The following is a 21,732-nucleotide window of genomic DNA, read 5'->3' as shown; positions in this document are numbered from 1 at the left end:
AAATATTTTAATTAAATGAAATTTGAAAATCTTCCTTTGTAATTCCATTAAGCTTATGAAAATTGGTGCCGGTAAGTCCTGAAGGTCTGTTAAGCTGTTAAACTTGTATAATTTACCTACACGTCGATTTGTCTTTTGTTCCTTGCCTGCCACTGATTTACTTAAGTATTGTATTCTTTAATACAATTTCCATACTGTCAGAGACATAACATGTTTGACTAGTCCATTCCATATTTATGTAGTTACTACAAGTTCAGTCTAAATAATATTATTTTGATTCCTTCTTAATTTTATCAAACTCCGTAGAGCGAATACTTGAAGTTGTACATTAAAATATGTTACAATAAGCTGTACATTTGTATTTTTGAGAACATAGAACTTGTATTTGTGTCGTATATATCAATATGCTGCCACCCCGTTGTCACACTATTAGATGGTATAGGCTTAGTGTATTCATTAGAAACAATATCGACGTTGTTAATACCCTATTGAGGATAATCTATAGCTGTGTATTAATATTTATTACTTTACTACATGGTTCAGTTGATCTAAGAGTGTTACAGGTACGATGGCGTCTACAGAAGACTTGTCCAGTGATGCCCTCTTGTTACGGTACCGCCCCAGCAGTAGAAGGAAGTAAGTCCATCACCTCTAATTATACATAATTACATCATAAGTATTGTGTTACGTGATGTAATTAAGTGCAAGACAGATCCTATCGATCGATCTGATGTATACATTTTACTTTCGTTCAGTTTGTGTGATCGCCTTGTTGTAACGTGATGTGCTGTTGACACACTTCTAACTGTTAATGATATCAGTTGTCGTATGTAATGATAACCATCCACATTTTGATTGTGACACAAATTGATTGTGACACAAATTTAAATATTTTTTGTCTTGGAGGCGGGTTGATAGCATTACAGTTAACAATAACACACGACGTTTCTTTAAAATTGACTTTCAACAGTATGTTAAAAATTATTTCTAAACATTTACATTCTTTTTTTTTCATTAATTCATGGACTGGTAATCTTGTCACATTATAATCTTCACACGTCAATAATCCATACTTAGCTCATTTGTTCATCCATCACTAATCCGATGTCCCTCTATCCATCAATCACTAACTAGGTGTCCCTCTCTATCCATCACGTATCTGGTGTCCCTCCCATCCATCACTAACTAGGTATCCCTCTCCATCCATCACTAATCCGGTGTCCCTCTCCATCCATCACTAACTAGGTGTCCCTCTTCATCCATCACTTATCTGGTGTCCCTCCCATATCCATCACTAACTAGGTGTCCCTCTCCATCCACCACTTATCCGGTGTCCCTCTCTCCACCAATAATTTATTCGGTTGTCCCTCTCCTTCCATCACTAATCCGGTGTCCCTCTCCATCCATCAGTAATCCGGTGTCCCTCTCCATCCATCAGTAATCCGGTGTCCCCATCCATCCATCAGTAATCCGGTGTCCCTCTCTCCATCCACCACGAATCCAGTGTCCCTCTCTCCATCCATCAGTAATCCGGTGTCCCTCTCTCCATCCATCACGAATCCGGTGTCCCTCTCTCCATCCATCAGTAATCCGGTGTCCCTCTCTCCATCCATCACGAATCCGGTGTCCCTCTCTCCATCCATCAGTAATCCGGTGTCCCTCTCTCCATCCATCAGTAATCCGGTGTCCCTCTCTCCATCCATCAGTAATCCGGTGTCCCTCTCTCCATCCATCAGTAATCCGGTGTCCCTCTCTCCATCCATCACGAATCCGGTGTCCCTCTCTCCATCCATCAGTAATCCGGTGTCCCTCTCTCCATCCATCACTTGTGCGGTTGTTCCTCTCTATCCTTCAATAATCTGGGTGTCCCACTTTCAACCCATCACTAATCTGATTGTCCCTCTCTCCACCCTTCACTAATCCTGTTGTCCCACTTTCAACTCTCTCTTGTCCATCTCTCCATTCACTAATCCTGTGTCCCTCTCTCCACCCATCAGTAATCCGATTGTCCCTCTCTGCACCCTTCACTAATCCTGTCCCACTTTCAACCCATCATTAGTCTGGTTGTCCCTCTCTCCATCCATCACTAATCCTGTTGTCCCTCTTTCAACCCATCACTAATCTGATTGTCCCTCTCTCCACCCTCACTAATCCTGTTGTCCCTCTCTCAACCCATCATTAGTCTGGTTGTCCATCTCTCCATCCGTCACTAATCCTGTTGTCCCAGTTTCAACCCGTCATTAGTCTGGTTGTCCCTCTCTCCACCCTTCACTAATCCTGTTGTCCCACTTTCAACCCGTCATTAGTCTGGTTGTCCCTCTTTCCACCCTTCACTAATCCTGTTGTCCCACTTTCTACCCGTCATTAGTCTGGTTGTCCCTCTCACCACCCTTCACTAATCCTGTTGTCCCACTTTCAACCCATCACTAATCTGATTGTCCCTCTCTCCACCCTTCACTAATCCTGTTGTCCCACTTTCAACCCGTCATTAGTCTGGTTGTCCATCTCTCCATCCGTCACTAATCCTGTTGTCCCACTTTCAACCCATCACTAATCTGATTGTCCCTCTCTCCACCCTTCACTAATCCTGTTGTCCCACTTTCAACCCGTCATTAGTCTGGTTGTCCATCTCTCCATCCGTCACTAATCCTGTTGTCCCAGTTTCAACCCGTCATTAGTCTGGTTGTCCCTCTCTCCACCCTTCACTAATCCTGTTGTCCCACTTTCAACCCGTCATTAGTCTGGTTGTCCCTCTCTCCACCCTTCACTAATCCTGTTGTCCCACTTTCAACCCGTCATTAGTCTGGTTGTCCCTCTCTCCACCCTTCACTAATCCTGTTGTCCCACTTCTAACCCGTCATTAGTCTGGTTGTCCCTCTCTCCACCCTTCACTAATCCTGTTGTCCCACTTTCAACCCGTCATTAGTCTGGTTGTCCCTCTCTCCACCCCTCACTAATCCTGTTGTCCCACTTTCAACCCATCATTAGTCTGGTTGTCCCTCTCTCCACCCTTCACTAATCCTGTTGTCCCACTTTCAACCCGTCATTAGTCTGGTTGTCCATCTCTCCACCCCTCACTAATCCTGTTGTCCCACTTTCAACCCGTCATTAGTCTGGTTGTCCCTCTCTCCACCCCTCACTAATCCTGTTGTCCCACTTTCAACCCGTCATTAGTCTGGTTGTCCCTCTCTCCACCCTTCACTAATCCTGTTGTCCCACTTTCAACCCGTCATTAGTCTGGTTGTCCATCTCTCCACCCTTCACTAATCCTGTTGTCCCACTTTCAACCCGTCATTAGTCTGGTTGTCCCTCTCTCCACCCTTCACTAATCCTGTTGTCCCACTTTCAACCCGTCATTAGTCTGGTTGTCCCTCTCTCCACCCTTCACTAATCCTGTTGTCCCACTTTCAACCCATCATCACTAATCCTGTTGTCCCACTTCTAACCCGTCATTAGTCTGGTTGTCCCTCTCTCCACCCTTCACTAATTCTGTTGTCCCACTTTCAACTCATCATTAGTCTGGTTGCTGATCTTGATTGTTATTTTTCCTTTTTATAAAATCTGATATGTATTTTTAGCCGATATTGTTTCTTATACATACAATAGTCTTTAAATAATAGGTTATTCAAAGTAAGTGCATCATCAGGTAGCACATGTTTCAATACAAATATAAACTACCATTTCGACATATTAGACGCATTATGTAATGTAGATATTTAGAAATCCTTCTAGAATTTACAGTATTATCTTATCGCTAAATTCTTTATACATATTATGGTTTAGCATGTACAAGTAGACCATCTAATAGTGAGCTGCACGAGCTTGCCAGGACTGATCACATCAATAACATTGTGTCATCTTGTATTGTTTTGTATGAGATCCCTAACATATTGATATCGTATCCTTTGTACACAGGTGTCAGTCTGTTGGACTGTGAAGCAGAATTAAGGATATCAATTAAGTCTAGATATGTATGAAATCTTGTGTCACACTCTTTGTCAGCGTGGATTCGAGTTAGATTGAAGTGATTATTTTGAATACACAACCTGCTTATACATTTTTCATATCTATATTATATGTTTCTATTATACCAGTTATACCAGTACTGGTAAATGTTAAACAATCATATTTACATAAAAAACACGATTTCAATCGTGTCAAATATTGTTAGACATTATATTTTGTCTCTTTGTTAAAACTGTAGATAACGATGTATCAGTTTATCTACAAAAAGCTTCAAGCCACAAGAAAACAGCATAATGGTAGCATTATGACGTCATAATAAAATAAAATAATAACAGACGGCGACTTAATGTTCTCACAAATGAAGCCATTCAAAGCTGCAATATTAATTCAAAATGTCTTTGATTAGAGAGAGAGAGAGAGAGAGAGAGAGAGAGAGAGAGAGAGAGAGAGAGAGAGAGAGAGGGGGGGGGGGGAGAGAGAGAGAGAGAGAGAGAGCGTTTGATTGGAAGATACAAAATTTGATTTACAATATGGGCATTATATCTGTTACAAACCAATTTTACCCTCGCCTACCACTGGTTTTTACATTAACCGAAATCAGTAATTCGTTTTAATCAATGTTTATGTCATTCACTATGTATTCTAGTGTACCAGTTTTAAATATCCGCTTAAGGTGTACTTTTGTTGATTTTATCTGTTTAAACTTACGAGATTAAATCCATTTAAATATAAATGATCATAGCTTACTCAGACAGAACTGGGGTGGATGGCCTTCACCTCCGATGTGAGAATCCTCTATTTCATATTCCTTTGTATATATATACAAATGTATACAGTCATGTATTTTAAACCCAACCGAGAGTGCCGTATTCATTAAAGAGTGTTGGCAGTGTGCCAGGCTACCTGGGATTGCCTCTATATACCTGTAAAGGTATTGATCTCACTATACCCTAATCGGGAAAACTACACGACTTATATTTTCTAATAACTTACGGGACAGTTGCCGTTGTTATGCACGGACTTTCTAAACAGTAACGCACACGGAATCTGATAACTCACAGCTCAGGTAACACGTCTTTTTAAACTTATATACTTGTTTCAACTTTATGATGTATGTTGATACTTATCTCTGAAGGAAGCAGCCTAGCAACGACAAAAGGATTCGTCACAATTTATTAACGAAAGCTCATTAGATCTCTACATCGGTTAGAGTTTATAATTATAAAACTTTCTTGTGTCTTTGTATGTAGACCCATGCATTTACAAGGTATACCATCTGTTCCTAGTCACCAGCTAGTATTATATATATTACAAGGTATATCATCTGTCACTTGTCACCAGCTAGTATTATATATATCACAAGGTATACCATCTGTCACTTGTCACCAGCTAGTATTATATATATTACAAGGTATATCATCTGTCACTTGTCACCAGCTAGTATTATATATATTAAAAGGTATATCATATGTTACTAGTCACCAGCTAGTGTTATATATATATACATTAAGGTTTGACTTGGTATAAACATTTGTATATTGTCTATGTCCTTGTTTACTTCCGACAATAAGCTTTACTGTCTTTGTTGTTTTTATAATACAAATATCGTGCTTGGGTAGGAGAGCACATTGTATATATAGACACGTTCACCTGTTCATACTGGAAAGGTAATACATAGCTTTCATGATCGTGTTCAGCCTTCACCTGTTCATACTGAAAAAGTAATACATAGTTTTCATGATCGTGTTCAGCCTTCACCTGTTCATACTGAAAAAGTAATACATAGTGTTCATGATCGTGTTCAGCTTTCACCTGTTCATACTGAAAAAGTAATACATAGTGTTCATGATCGTGTTCAGCTGTACATTTGTATGCATCATGGGAATTATTTATAAGGAGAGACTTATAAGAAATAAGTTGTAGATACTTCAGCTTATCTTTCTAGGATGGTTGAATTAATTTGATTATAAGGAATCACATCTTAAAGTCTGCCTGTTACGTTTTTAAATATGTTATTGTCAACCCTGTGGTATCTTAACTACTTTTTTTATTAACTATGACAATAAAAAATTATAATTGATAATGTGTGCAGAGATATATTTTAGTTTCATTATTTACCGATATTCACTGAATTTTATTTAATAATTTGCCTGATATTTACAGGTATGTAACATCTATATTGTAATTTCTGTTATTCATGCTTCATACTTCATTTATCAACAACTGATACATATTATTATCCTGTGTTAAATTTGACGAAGTATGTTGATTAAGATACAGATAGTAAGGCCATGATGCCGCTTGTTTAGTATTGTAACATTAGTTGTTTCGTCGCATCTTAATTTGTATATATAACTGCATATAACTGTGTATTACTGTATATAACTGTATACTGTATATTACTGTATACTGTATATTACTGTGTACTGTATATTACTGTATACTGTATATTACTGTGTTCTGTATATTACTGTATACTGTATATTACTGTGTATTACTGTGTATTACTGTATATAACTGTGTACTGTATATTACTGTATACTGTATATAACTGTGTTCTGTATATTACTGTGTACTGTATATTACTGTATACTGTATATAACTGTGTACTGTATATTACTGTGTTCTGTATATTACTGTGTACTGTATATAACTGTATACTGTATATAACTGTGTACTGTATATTACTGTATACTGTATATTACTGTGTACTGTATATTACTGTATACTGTATATAACTGTGTACTGTATATTACTGTTACTGTATACTGTATATTACTGTGTACTGTATATTACTGTGTACTGTATATTACTGTATACTGTATATTACTGTGTTCTGTATATTACTGTATACTGTATATAACTGTGTACTGTATATTACTGTATACTGTATATTACTGTGTTCTGTATATTACTGTGTACTGTATATAACTGTATACTGTATATAACTGTGTACTGTATATTACTGTATACTGTATATTACTGTATACTGTATATTACTGTGTATTACTGTATACTGTATATTACTGTATACTGTGTATTACCGTATACTGTATATTACTGTATACTGTATATTACTGTGTATTACTGTATACTGTATATTACTGTATACTGTATATTACTGTATACTGTATATTAGTGTATTACTGTATACTGTATATAACTGTATACTGTATATAACTGTGTATTACTGTATATTACTGTATACTGTATATTACTGTATACTGTATATTACTGTGTATTACTGTATACTGTATATAACTGTATACTGTATATAACTGTGTATTACTGTATATAACTGTGTACTGTATATTACTGTATACTGTATATTACTGTGTTCTGTATATTACTGTGTACTGTATATAACTGTATACTGTATATAACTGTGTACTGTATATTACTGTATACTGTATATTACTGTATACTGTATATTACTGTGTATTACTGTATACTGTATATAACTGTATACTGTATATAACTGTGTACTGTGTATACTGTATATAACTGTGTATTACTGTATATTACTGTATACTGTATATTACTGTATACTGTATATTACTGTATACTGTATATAACTGTGTATAACTGTATATTACTGTATACTGTATACTGTATATTACTGTGTTCTGTATATTACTGTATACTGTATATTACTGTGTATTACTGTATACTGTATATTACTGTATACTGTATATTACTGTGTATTACTGTATACTGTATACTGTATATTACTGTATATTACTGTGTATTACTGTATACTGTATATTACTGTATACTATATATTACTGTATATTGTTTCATAAGCAGTTGCTCTATACATCCTCCTGTACTGATTAGCTCTGTTTTAATACTATTTTATATGACGTTTAAATGGCGAATGTTAAGTTCAACAATATGATATCCTACTTAGCTGTTGTGCAGTGAAGACTCTGAGTCACAGGACAATCTTGGCTACGTAGATATGTATAGATATTATTATATCTGTGATCCCTAACATAGGTTTGTCAACTGACTCGATCCTTGTATCCGCCCAATAGATGTAATTTGAGATTGGGAAGAATCATAGATAATTTGTCCTATACTAACTCAATTTCTACAGGTTAATAATTTACTTGGTCTGTAAAGGACAAGGTCCTTAAAACTGGATAAAACGAATCACGTTATAGAAAATGTTTGTTAGATTTCCGCTTAGAGGTGTATTTAAAACACCCGATCAGACAAGGATTTTTTCAAATAAGAAAACACAAAACCTTAGATATTTATCAAACCCCTAGTATCTCTATCATGTTTTATACTGTACATTTAATAGAAACATATGAAATGATAAACAGAGATGCTGCAGGTCTCTAACTACAGCGGTGAAAAGTTCCCAAATACGGCTAGAACACATGCTGCAACCAGCTACATCAATAATTAAGGATAAAAAACATACTTTGTCTGGGAAAATAATTGATTCTTGACATTCCAACAATTAGTATAATAGTCCCACATAAGCCGTTATCTTACTTTTTCTGTTTGGGTACACGTGCATCTATTACATGTGATACTTAAGATAAACCTATGTTTTGGACTTTAAGTCCCTAAGGTTTGTATGTGGTAGACACTGCTGGTGGACATTTAGTCCCCGAGGTTTGTATGTGGTAGACACTACTGGTGGACATTTAGTCCCCGAGGTTTGTATGTGGTAGACACTGCTGGTGGACATTTAGTCCCCGAGGTTTGTATGTGGTAGACACTGCTGGTGGACATTAAGTCCCCGAGGTTTGTATGTGGTAGACACTGCTGGTGGACATTTAGTCCCCGAGGTTTGTATGTGGTAGACACTGCTGGTGGACATTTAGTCCCCGAGGTTTGTATGTGGTAGACACTGCTGGTGGACATTTAAGTCCCCGAGTCCCCGAGGTTTGTATGTGGTAGACACTGCTGGTGGACATTTAGTCCCCGAGGTTTGTATGCGGTAGACACTGCTGGTGGACATTTAGTCCCCGAGGTTTGTATGCGGTAGACACTGCTGGTGGACATTTAGTCCCCGAGGTTTGTATGTGGTAGACACTGCTGGTGGACATTTAGTCCCCGAGGTTTGTATGTGGTAGACACTGCTGGTGGACATTTAGTCCCCGAGGTTTGTATGTGGTAGACACTGCTGGTGGACATTTAGTCCCCGAGGTTTGTATGTGGTAGACACTGCTGGTGGACATTTAGTCCCCGAGGTTTGTATGTGGTAGACACTGCTGGTGGACATTTAGTCCCCGAGGTTTGTATGTGGTAGACACTGCTGGTGGACATTTAGTCCCCGAGGTTTGTATGTGGTAGACACTGCTGGTGGACATTTAGTCCCCGAGGTTTGTATGTGGTAGACACTGCTGGTGGACATTTAGTCCCCGAGGTTTGTATGTGGTAGACACTGCTGGTGGACATTTAGTCCCCGAGGTTTGTATGTGGTAGACACTGCTGGTGGACATTTAGTCCCCGAGGTTTGTATGTGGTAGACACTGCTGGTGGACATTTAGTCCCCGAGGTTTGTATGTGGTAGACACTGCTGGTGGACATTTAGTCCCCGAGGTTTGTATGTGGTAGACACTGCTGGTGGACATTTAGTCCCCGAGGTTTGTATGTGGTAGACACTGCTGGTGGACATTTAGTCCCCGAGGTTTGTATGTGGTAGACACTGCTGGTGGACATTTAGTCCCCGAGGTTTGTATGTGGTAGACACTGCTGGTGGACATTTAGTCCCCGAGGTTTGTATGTGGTAGACACTGCTGGTGGACATTTAGTCCCCGAGGTTTGTATGTGGTAGACACTGCTGGTGGACATTTAGTCCCCGAGGTTTGTATGTGGTAGACACTGCTGGTGGACATTTAGTCCCCGAGGTTTGTATGTGGTAGACACTGCTGGTGGACATTTAGTCCCCGAGGTTTGTATGTGGTAGACACTGCTGGTGGACATTTAGTCCCCGAGGTTTGTATGTGGTAGACACTGCTGGTGGACATTTAGTCCCCGAGGTTTGTATGTGGTAGACACTGCTGGTGGACATTTAGTCCCCGAGGTTTGTATGTGGTAGACACTGCTGGTGGACATTTAGTCCCCGAGGTTTGTATGTGGTAGACACTGCTGGTGGACATTTAGTCCCCGAGGTTTGTATGTGGTAGACACTGCTGGTGGACATTTAGTCCCCGAGGTTTGTATGTGGTAGACACTGCTGGTGGACATTTAGTCCCCGAGGTTTGTATGTGGTAGACACTGCTGGTGGACATTTAGTCCCCGAGGTTTGTATGTGGTAGACACTGCTGGTGGACATTTAGTCCCCGAGGTTTGTATGTGGTAGACACTGCTGGTGGACATTTAGTCCCCGAGGTTTGTATGTGGTAGACACTGCTGGTGGACATTTAGTCCCCGAGGTTTGTATGTGGTAGACACTGCTGGTGGACATTTAGTCCCCGAGGTTTGTATGTGGTAGACACTGCTGGTGGACATTTAGTCCCCGAGGTTTGTATGTGGCAGACACTGCTGGTGGACATTTAGTCCCCGAGGTTTGTATGTGGTAGACACTGCTGGTGGACATTTAGTCCCCGAGGTTTGTATGTGGTAGACACTGCTGGTGGACATTTAGTCCCCGAGGTTTGTATGTGGTAGACACTGCTGGTGGACATTTAGTCCCCGAGGTTTGTATGTGGTAGACACTGCTGGTGGACATTTAGTCCCCCCGAGGTTTGTATGTGGTAGACACTGCTGGTGGACATTTAGTCCCCGAGGTTTGTATGTGGTAGACACTGCTGGTGGACATTTAGTCCCCGAGGATTGTATGTGGTAGACACTGCTGGTGGACATTTAGTCCCCGAGGTTTGTATGTGGTAGACACTGCTGGTGGACATTTAGTCCCCGAGGTTTGTATGTGGCAGACACTGCTGGTGGACATTTAGTCCCCGAGGTTTGTATGTGGCAGACACTGCTGGTGGACATTTAGTCCCCGAGGTTTGTATGCGGTAGACACTGCTGGTGGACATTTAGTCCCCGAGGTTTGTATGTGGTAGACACTGCTGGTGGACATTTAGTCCCCGAGGTTTGTATGTGGTAGACACTGCTGGTGGACATTTAGTCCCCGAGGTTTGTATGTGGTAGACACTGCTGGTGGACATTTAGTCCCCGAGGTTTGTATGCGGTAGACACTGCTGGTGGACATTTAGTCCCCGAGGTTTGTATGTGGTAGACACTGCTGGTGGACATTTAGTCCCCGAGGTTTGTATGTGGTAGACACTGCTGGTGGACATTTAGTCCCCGAGGTTTGTATGTGGTAGACACTGCTGGTGGACATTTAGTCCCCGAGGTTTGTATGTGGTAGACACTGCTGGTGGACATTTAGTCCCCGAGGTTTGTATGTGGTAGACACTGCTGGTGGACATTTAGTCCCCGAGGTTTGTTTGTGGTAGACACTGCTGGTGGACATTTAGTCCCCGAGGTTTGTTTGTGGCAGACACTGCTGGTGGACTTTTTTAAAATTGAAGTTTTGGTTAAGATTATGTCGACATGTTGGTATTTTTTTATTGCCATATAACTTTCTAAACCTTGGATATAATATGAATATATGATATAAATAAGATAAAATAAAAAGGCAAATACATTTGGTAAGGTTGAGGGTCAAAATGAATAAATTTTAACGGGTCGAGGGCATTCATATGCTTAAATAAGGCACGACGTGTATGTACAATCAGTAGAAAGATTGTACAAAAGACACAAATGAATATTTATTACAAACTGAGATTTAGATTCAGTAAAGCTAATAATAAATAAAACTGCATTACACAGCTGTTTCGTCCTGCTAGGGTTTGTCATTGATGCTAAGGGCCTAAATGTTAAACCTAGCAGCTAACTGCGGAAAATCCAAATAATAGAAAGCAATGTCAAAATTAAGATATTGATAAGAATTAAATTTTGTAATTTTCATATGTCTGATAACTTAAGAACGTCAAGTACATGGTTATATGAACCGATTACCGTTTGTTCATTTGACAGAACACTGGCGTGTGACCAGTATTATAGATGGATGTTACCACAACTACTTACAGCGACCTCTGGGTCACTAGTGACGTCTTGTTGTTACGACATCGAACTTTTAAATGAGATTTCGATGGAAGAATTGATCAAATAGCTAGTATTTAAATCAATGTTATTTATCACACTATAGATCTTAGTCTTAAAATAGCCGCTTTCGTAAGTATCTCCAATTTATACACATATGGTTTCCAGTGATTAATATCCAGCATTTTAATGAGATGTGTACTTGTGAAAATTGTAATTCATTATATGGTATGAGTATATTTCATATCTCATTGTAACATCAGTTTTGTCCGGATAGTCAAAATTCGGATAACAGAGGTTTTACTTTGTGCATATTACAGCCTTTGTGAGGATATACACCCACATACAGTGTCTAAGCATTATAGATAATATGCCATTGTGTAAACCAAAGAGTGTCCAGGTCATCGCTAATGTATCTAATTGTTATGTCCGTGTGTAGACCTACCTGATCAATCTATTACGGTGACAAAGCTAGTTACTCAGCTGGCAAGTCAGGTCATTGTTACCCGTACCTAAAAGCTTCTATTGCAGTTGATCGATAAAAGTTGGAATACATACGTATATATAAATGCACGTTCCGTGACAGTTACCAAGGACAATTTATAGAGGTGTAGCACTCCGGGTATAAACACAGATAACTGGGGCACAACGAGGGGGTTATATCAGGTTTCATTCAATTCTTTAATTGACATAATTAAGAGTGTATATCATTTCTGCACTCAAAAATCAAATTTTTTAAATGATCAGATTAATGTCTTTGTTTTATTCTTTAATGTATTTTGGTATAGAGTCAGTAATTTAATGCCAATGTACATACATTTTATATCACAATGTATCCCTCTTTATCAATGACTGATCATTAGATCTAGTTAAAATCTATAGTTACGACTTTACGTATACTAGTAGATATACATTATTTATAACGTACCTGAACGAGTGTGTGGATGTTTATTGGGAATTATAAAAAAAAAGATGACATTATTATGTGAGAATTCAAATGATTTGGGAGAAGACTAGAAAGGATATTATTTTTAAGTGATACATATTTATAATCATCATGTATTCTGATGAACCGACCCCTCCTGATGTCCGACAGAGACCATTCTCTGCCTCGATATACCCAGACTATCCATGGCAGGACTTGTCTCAACTTATACAGAGACAGAGGTAGGCCAGTCAGTCATCCTGTGTAAATTCATGTTGTCTTTCCTTTGGTTTTGATGTGCTAACAACTTAAACAGAGACAGAGATAGGCCAATTAGTCATCCTGCATAAATTCATGTTGTCTTTCCTTTTGTTTTGATGTGTTCCCGTCATATGCAGAGACAGAGGTATGCCAATCAGTCACCCTGTTTAAGTTCATGCTGTCTTTCCTTTCGTTTTGGTGTCTTTATCATTGGCTAGATTTCTAAAACATATTTCCCTGGTCTTTTAAAGGGGGTAATTTTAATTTCTATGATTCCTGATACTGTTTTAGAATTTTCGTGTTTAACTCTATGATCAAATGAATAATGAATTGTTCAGATACATTACCTAATAACCTAACACAGAAAAACACCAGTGAGATATTGTTATAACAAGTAAAGAACCAAACACCCCTTTCAAATACCCTACCACCCCTTCAACCTTATTTTTTTCATCATAGCGGAGTCCATACTTAACACATGATTCGGTACATATAGAAGTAAGATTATGTGGCAGTGAGGGGTTCGGTACATGTAGAAGTAAGATAATGTGACAGTGAGGGGTTCGGTACATATAGAAGTAAGATAATGTGGCAGTGAGTGCTTTGGTACATGTAGAAGTAAGATAATGTGGCAGTGAGAGGTTCGGTACATATAGAAGTAAGGATAATGTGGCAGTGAGGGGTTCGGTACATGTAGAAGTAAGGATAATGTGGCAGTGAGGGGTTCGGCACATGTAGAAGTAAGGATAATGTGGCAGTGAGGGGTTCGGTACATGTAGAAGTAAGGGTAATGTGGCAGTGAGGGGTTCGGTACATGTAGAAGTAAGGGTAATGTGGCAGTGAGGGGTTCGGTACATGTAGAAGTAAGGGTAATGTGGTAGTGAGTGGTTCGGTACATGTAGAAGTAAGGGTAATGTGGTAGTGAGTGGTTCGGTACATGTAGAAGTAAGGGTAATGTGGCAGTGAGGGGTTCGGTACATGTAGAAGTAAGATGATGTGGTAGTGAGTGGTTCGGTACATGTAGAAGTAAGGATAATGTGGCAGTGAGGGGTTCGGTACATGTAGAAGTAAGGATAATGTGGCAGTGAGGGGTTCGGTACATATAGAAGTAAGGATAATGTGGCAGTGAGGGGTTCGGTACATGTAGAAGTAAGGGTAATGTGGTAGTGAGGGGTTCGGTACATGTAGAAGTAAGGGTAATGTGGCAGTGAGGGGTTCGGTACATGTAGAAGTAAGGGTAATGTGGTAGTGAGTGGTTCGGTACATGTAGAAGTAAGGGTAATGTGGTAGTGAGTGGTTCGGTACATGTAGAAGTAAGGGTAATGTGGTAGTGAGGGGTTCGGTACATGTAGAAGTAAGGGTAATGTGGCAGTGAGTGGTTCGGTACATGTAGAAGTTACGGTGATGTGGTAGTGAGTGGTTCGGTACATGTAGAAGTAAGGGTAATGTGGTAGTGAGTGGGTAGTGAGTGGTTCGGTACATGTAGAAGTAAGGGTAATGTGGCAGTGAGGGGTTCGGTACATGTAGAAGTAAGATGATGTGGTAGTGAGTGGTTCGGTACATGTAGAAGTAAGGGTAATGTGGTAGTGAGTGGTTCGGTACATGTAGAAGTAAGATGATGTGGTAGTGAGTGGTTCGGTACATGTAGAAGTAAGGGTAATGTGGCAGTGAGTGGTTCGGTACATGTAGAAGTAAGGATAATGTGGCAGTGAGGGGTTCGGTACATATAGAAGTAAGGATACTGTGGCAGTGAGGGGTTCGGTACATATAGAAGTAAGATGATGTGGTAGTGAGTGGTTCGGTACATGTAGAAGTAAGGATAATGTGGTAGTGAGTGGTTCGGTACATATAGAAGTAAGATGATGTGGTAGTGAGTGGTTCGGTACATGTAGAAGTAAGATAATGTGGCAGTGAGAGGTTCGGTACATATAGAAGTAAGGATAATGTGACAGTGAGTGGTTCGGTACATGTAGAAGTAAGGATACTGTGGCAGTGAGGGGTTCGGTACATGTAGAAGTAAGGATAATGTGACAGTGAGGGGTTCGGTACATGTAGAAGTAAGGATAATGTGACAGTGAGTGGTTCGGTACATGTAGAAGTAAGATAATGTGGCAGTGAGGGGTTCGGTACATGTAGAAGTAAGGATAATGTGACAGTGATTGGTTCGGTACATGTAGAATATCCTTTACAATATTGATTATATCCGACATTGTATGTTTTTTTTCAAGTTGTATCATTGCCTGGTGTTATGACATATATCCATTTTGGTTGAGTGAATGATTTATATCGCATGTCTTGTCTAGGGCAAACTTCGATTTACAAAGTCATTTTGTGTTCACAGATAATGTGTTTACAAAATGTGTCCTTTTATTTGTGAACCAAAATATTGTTTGATGCATTTCGTTATTTTTTTTAATTTTATATATATAATATGTCTTTTTAAGTGATTACAGAATGTTGTTCAATCTTTTTAGACAGAAAATGTTGTTTTATGAATTAACATAATATGTCTTTATGTGCTTTCACGAATTAACTGGATGTGTTTACAGAACAACATATGGCCATATGAATGACTGGATGAGAATGGCGATGGACCAGAGCTCGGGAGCCGGGACTGGGGTCCCTCCCACACTAACTGACAATAACTGGCAACAATTCAAATCGGTTAGTTTAAGTTGTTATTGATAAACATATATATATTTGATACATATCATTTGATGCAGATATACAAAAAATGACACAAATAAATGATATATACGACAAATCGTTAAGGACATGCACTTAATGAATAGACTCATTATACAATATTTATATTCCAAATATAATATAGTATATACATAAAACTCATGTTTTCAAATACTGCCTTACGTGCCAAATACAGCACGTGCTGAATACTACTCAATACATTGAGTGTTAACGTTACATATCGAAAAACGTTTTGGCTACACAATGAAAGCTTTCTTAGACATATTTCATACTTAAATATGTTGTCTAAAACATCAATAAACCTAAAATGAATATTATGATATATCTCTTTTTAAACAGCCTGCTCAGAAAAAAGAAGAATCTGAGATGAATTACAGAAGAACATACGCAGATCTGACGTCAAAGATTGCTTACAGATATCCCAATCCTGGGGCTCCAAGGTAAAGTAGTGCAATACATATCTCTCAGAATTATCATACAGATATCTCAATCACAGGGCTCCCAGATAAAGTAGTGTGATGCATATCTCTCAGGATTATCCTTCATATATCTCAATCACTGGGCTACCAGGTAAAGTAGTGCAATACCTATCTCTCAGGATTATCCTACAGATATCCCAATCACAGGGTTTCCCAGGTAAAGTAGTGTGATACCTATCTCTCAGGATTATCCTACAGATATCTCAATAACAGGGCTACCAGGTAAAGTAGTGTGATACATATACAAAATTGTTTAAATTAGACATATATATTTGCTTTTGTTATGACCATGTGTACAGAAATACCAAATCAATAGTATGGGACTTGCTCATCTCCCCATTGAGGTTTTAATGTTTATTTCGATTACTTAAGATTTTACTCGGTGACTTCATTGGCTCCAAACTTTAGGTCCTTATAATCACTGACGAGTCCTAGAAGGACAACACAGCTATATGATGTAGTATCACTGACGAATCTAGAAGGACGAAACAGCTGTATGATGTAGTATCACTGACGAGTCCTAGAAGGACGAAACAGCTGTATGATGTAGCATCACTGACGAGTCCTAGAAGGACGAAACAGCTGTATGATGTATCATCACTGACGAGTCCTAGAAGGACGATACAGCTGTATGATGTTGCATCACTGACGAGTCCTAGAAGGACAACACAGCTATATGATGTAGTATCACTGACGAGTCCTAGAAGGACGAAACAGCTGTATGAAGTAGCATCATTTACGAGTCCTAGAAGGACAACACAGCTGTATGATGTAGCATTATTGATGAGTCCTAGCAGGACAACACAGCTGTATGATGTAGCATCACTGACGAGTCTTAGAAGGACGATACAGCTGTATGATGTAGTATCACTGACGAGTCCTAGAAGGACGAAACAGCTATATGATGTAGCATCACTGACGAGTCCTAGAAGGACGAAACAGCTATATGATGTAGCATCATTTACGAGTCCTAGAAGGACGAAACAGCTATATGATGTAGCATCACTGACGAGTCCTAGAAGGACGAAACAGCCGTATGATGTATTTTCCTTTATTGATTTTTCTACTGTATGTAACAATAGATTTTTATCCGGATGTGTTATACATTTGTGTGTCTTTTGTTCAATCTCTCGGGAGTATAAGATAATAGATGATTTGATTTCAATCGAAAATAAATCACGTATAACGCCACCTGTAAAATGGACATATTATCTTTTTATCATTGGACGGTCTGAGTCTAAACACCTAGAATTACATAATATATATATATATATATACATTGTTCTCCATAATATTTCTAGATTATCTTCGAAATAAGATTAATATGATAATATAACCTTATATATCTAGAATCCGCTTATGTTTCAATATCTGACAATGTGATAATCTCTACAGTTGATTTGTACACAGGATCATTCTTGGTTTATACAAATTTACTTTGTAGACTACGACAGGGCCGAATAGGTGGTACCTGGAGACACATTAAGGAAGTGCTTGGACACGGGGGGAGTAGGGTGTGTTATGTTGATGGTAAGTTCTATACCAGTAAAACTGTATCAATGCCGAATCGATTAATTCAGAAATCTAATGTTCTAGCAAATATAAACATTGTATTTATTGAGAAATGTTTCTTTGTGATGTATGAAATATGACGTGTGTGATGCTGGTTAGAGTTAGGACTACATGTTGGTTCCGTTGTTGTATCGTGTTCTCATATCAAGACGTGACATTACTTACTTGGATTGACCAAAATTTACATGGCGGATGTTGTCGATGAAGCAGGTCATTCGTCCAGAACTCGTTTTCGTATTCTCCCTGCATTTTCCAGGAGTTTACGTGTAAACATTTCTTTTAAACATATTTTGTCCTAGTTTTATTATGATTATTGGTAATTTAGATCAACGCTAAAATCCAAACATTATTCGATACTGTGATGAAATGGATCTACAGGTTGCCGTTTTAACATCGACTTTCTGTTGGTATTTTCTTAATGTTTTTTTAACGACTCCTGGTCGGATTACACCAATCATTATTTGATATTTTTATGAAATGTAATGGATCTACATAATGTCGTTTTTGTGTCGACTTTCTGAAGAATTGCTGTACATTAAATTTACAGTAATGACTTAACATTATGAATTTGACAAAAGACATAGAAGATTCTCTGTTTGTTCGCCTGATTTTCAATTGGATACTGACTATAACTGACAACAAAAAATAATTCGTTTTCATGAGTGCAGAAGTTCTGAAATAGGTTGACATTTTTTTGAAACCTTAAACGAGGTTACTATGTTAGGTAAAACAATGCAGCGTCAGACTAGAATAAATAAGTGGGGGAAATATATATCAAAAATACAATTTACAATGAATTCACCACACTATCAATCCGGTCCTTAGTAGGGTGTATTATCTAAATCGATGAAAACAGGAGAATTATATTTGTATTTGTCAAATGTCTGAAATAGATTAATGACTTGTAAGGTAAAATAAATACAGGTGTTAAGGGCAACATATCCTATCGCAAATAATTCTTAGTGTTTTCTGACTTAGATATTACGATATTATTTTACCTTTTGTTACGGTCACATTTTATCATAACAGATTTTACACCAGTACATAACGGCGTTAACACAAGGTTATATTTTATCATAACAGATTTTACACAAGTATATAACGGCGTTAGCACAAGGTTATATTTTATCATAACAGATTTTACACAAGTATATAACGGCGTTAGCACAAGGTTATATTTTATCATAACAGATTTTACACAAGTATATAACGGCGTTAGCACAAGGTTATACTTTATCATAACAGATTTTACACAAGTATATAACGGCGTTAACACAAGGTTATATTTTATCATAACAGATTTTACACAAGTATATAACGGCGTTAGCACAAGGTTATATTTTATCATAACAGATTTTACACAAGTATATAACGGCGTTAGCACAAGGTTATATTTTATCATAACAGATTTTACACCAGTACATAACGGCGTTAACACAAGGTTATATTTTATCATAACAGATTTTACACCAGTACATAACGGCGTTAACACAAGGTTATATTTTATCATAACATATTTTACACCAGTACATAACGGCGTTAGCACAAGGTTATATTTTATCATAACAGATTTTACACCAGTACATAACGGCGTTAACACAAGGTTATATTTTATCATAACAGGTCTTACATCAGTACATAACGGCGTTAACACAAGGTTATATTTTATCATAACAGGTCTTACATCAGTACATAACGGCGTTAACACAAGGTTATATTTTATCATAACAGATTTTACACCAGTACATAACGGCGTTAACACAAGGTTATATTTTATCATAACAGATTTTACACCAGTACATAACGGCGTTAACACAAGGTTATATTTTATCTCTACAGAGCTTACATGAATTAATGACAGCGTTAGCTTTAACACAAGGTTACATTTTAACTTTACAGAGTATATGATGACGTTCTAGTGTTAATACAAGGTTCAATTGTATCATTTAATGTCTTTCATGAGTAAACAACGACCTTAATTGTGTCACAAGGTTACATTTTGTCAATATATATTAAACGAGTAAATAACAGGTTAGGTTTAATCAAGATTGCATTTCATTGTAACAGGTCTTATACGAGTATATGACGACGTTAGTTTTAATACGAGGTTGCATTCAGCGTCATCACAACGACATCATCTACGTAATGCTCAGCATTCCTGGGAGAATCCATCGAATGTACAACGTAAGTATTTGTGATAAAGCAAGCGTATGATCTTTTTATCATTGAAGTTTTCAACTGAAATACAAATCACAATTACAGTTTTCCTAAATATGTCCTTCAAAACAAACCTTACAAATAAAGGTCAAATGTTTTTTATGTGGAGTCGAATTTAATTGATGAAATACAATGATGATAATTGATGGTGTAATAAGAGAGAATAGTCACGGATTTGTCGATGTAGGAGATATCTGCATAGAGGAGTATCGCACGTACTATACGACGGGTTTTATTGATCCAAAAGTGGTACAATGTTTTAATCTTATATTTGATAAAAACAGTCAAACTGGACATGTTCGTAAATCATCACTAAAATTTGATAAAAACAGTCAAACTGTATGGCCATGTTCGTGACTGTAACATTAATGTTACGACTGATATTAATGTGTTATAGATATATCTCCGGAAACAACTGTATGTTACGGAATCATGTACTATAGAGGTTGATTTTTTAGTGAATGTGTATACAGCTGTATAATGGAATGATACATTCTGAAAGTTGCATTTTGCACTGCATGGTAAACTGCTGATTCTTTTAATGGAATTAGATATTATATTTTTTTTTGTATGAACTGTTCAACTGCTTATTTTTCTAATGAAATATCATACTTTTAAAGTTTATTTTTATACCGACTAGTAAATTGCTAATTTTTCTAATGAAAACTCATACTTTTAAAGTTGATTTATGTACTGCCTGGTAAACTGCTATTTTTTTTTAAAAATAATATACTGTTAACATAGCAACCATCACACTTGTTTCGTTCTGGATTAATTGCTACAGTAGACAGACAATGAAGTGTATTGTATTTTAAATATAACATCATCCATGTATTGTATCTTATTTTTACAGTGCCGCCATTAAGTAAAAGCATGGGACAAGTATCTTTTGAAGACCCCGACGTAGCTAGGAAAATCAGACTGTCATCTGCTCAAAAATACAAAGGATTTTACAAGCAGAATTGAGGGTTACCTCCCTTCCCCTTCATAATCAAACACTACTTTTACCACTAAGGGCATCGCCAAGTGATTGACACATAACCTTAAAGGTTGAAGAACAGTATTATTTTCACGTCCACGTATATATATTATTGTCAATGATATAAAATTCTTCTGGTACACTTGTTTTTGTTATCGTGTGATTATTCCGATAGAGCGTGAGATGAGAAAGATTGCTGTTTTTGATTCCTGATATAGAAATACTATATAAACATGGAACTTAGCGTCGCAATGGTAGTAAAGATCCAATGTTAAGATTATCTGAGAAATATTCCATTTTTTTGTGCGATATGACGCTGGGCGTGTTTCATGCTCGTTAGTTTGCCTATTTGTTCCGTTATTGTTACATTGTTTGTTTGAGATCGTGACATAACTTGGATTGACCATAATGGACGTTGGAGGTGTCGTCGATGAAGCAGAAAACGCTTACCCTGCAGAAACACATGAGTCTTATTTCCCCTTGTACTTTTTCAGGAGACATCGTATAAAGATTTCACATTTTGCTCTAGTTTTATTTAATTTGGGGTTAAT

General features: G+C 37.7%; 1 protein-coding gene across 1 annotated transcript; it reads left to right on the top strand.

Moving 5' to 3' along the window:
• Positions 1-568: 568 nt before the first annotated feature.
• On the top strand, positions 569-21,211 carry LOC132554308 (uncharacterized). Its single transcript, XM_060218617.1, has 6 exons — positions 569-636; positions 15,778-15,892; positions 16,274-16,374; positions 17,858-17,943; positions 20,053-20,169; positions 21,056-21,211. The coding sequence occupies exons 1-6, from the start codon at positions 569-571 to the stop codon at positions 21,166-21,168; spliced, it is 600 nt and encodes a 199-aa protein (XP_060074600.1). The 3' UTR covers positions 21,169-21,211.
• Positions 21,212-21,732: the final 521 nt, after the last annotated feature.

This window comes from Ylistrum balloti, unplaced genomic scaffold (assembly GCF_031769215.1).
Source record: "Ylistrum balloti isolate Yb309-2 unplaced genomic scaffold, AGI_CSIRO_Ybal_v1 Utg369640, whole genome shotgun sequence".
Taxonomy (NCBI): Eukaryota; Metazoa; Mollusca; class Bivalvia; order Pectinida; family Pectinidae; genus Ylistrum; species Ylistrum balloti.
Note: the sequence above shows the minus strand (reverse complement) of the source record. Positions and strands in the feature narration are given on the sequence as shown.

Excerpts from the sequence above, each read along its gene's own strand:
- LOC132554308 (XM_060218617.1), top strand. The coding sequence starts at position 569 with ATGGCGTCTACAGAAGACTTGTCCAGTGATGCCCTCTTGTTACGGTAC. Across the intron at positions 637-15,777 it reads CGCCCCAGCAGTAGAAGGAA|AACAACATATGGCCATATGA; the intron begins GTAAGTCCATCA and ends ATGTGTTTACAG. Across the intron at positions 15,893-16,273 it reads ACTGGCAACAATTCAAATCG|CCTGCTCAGAAAAAAGAAGA; the intron begins GTTAGTTTAAGT and ends CTTTTTAAACAG.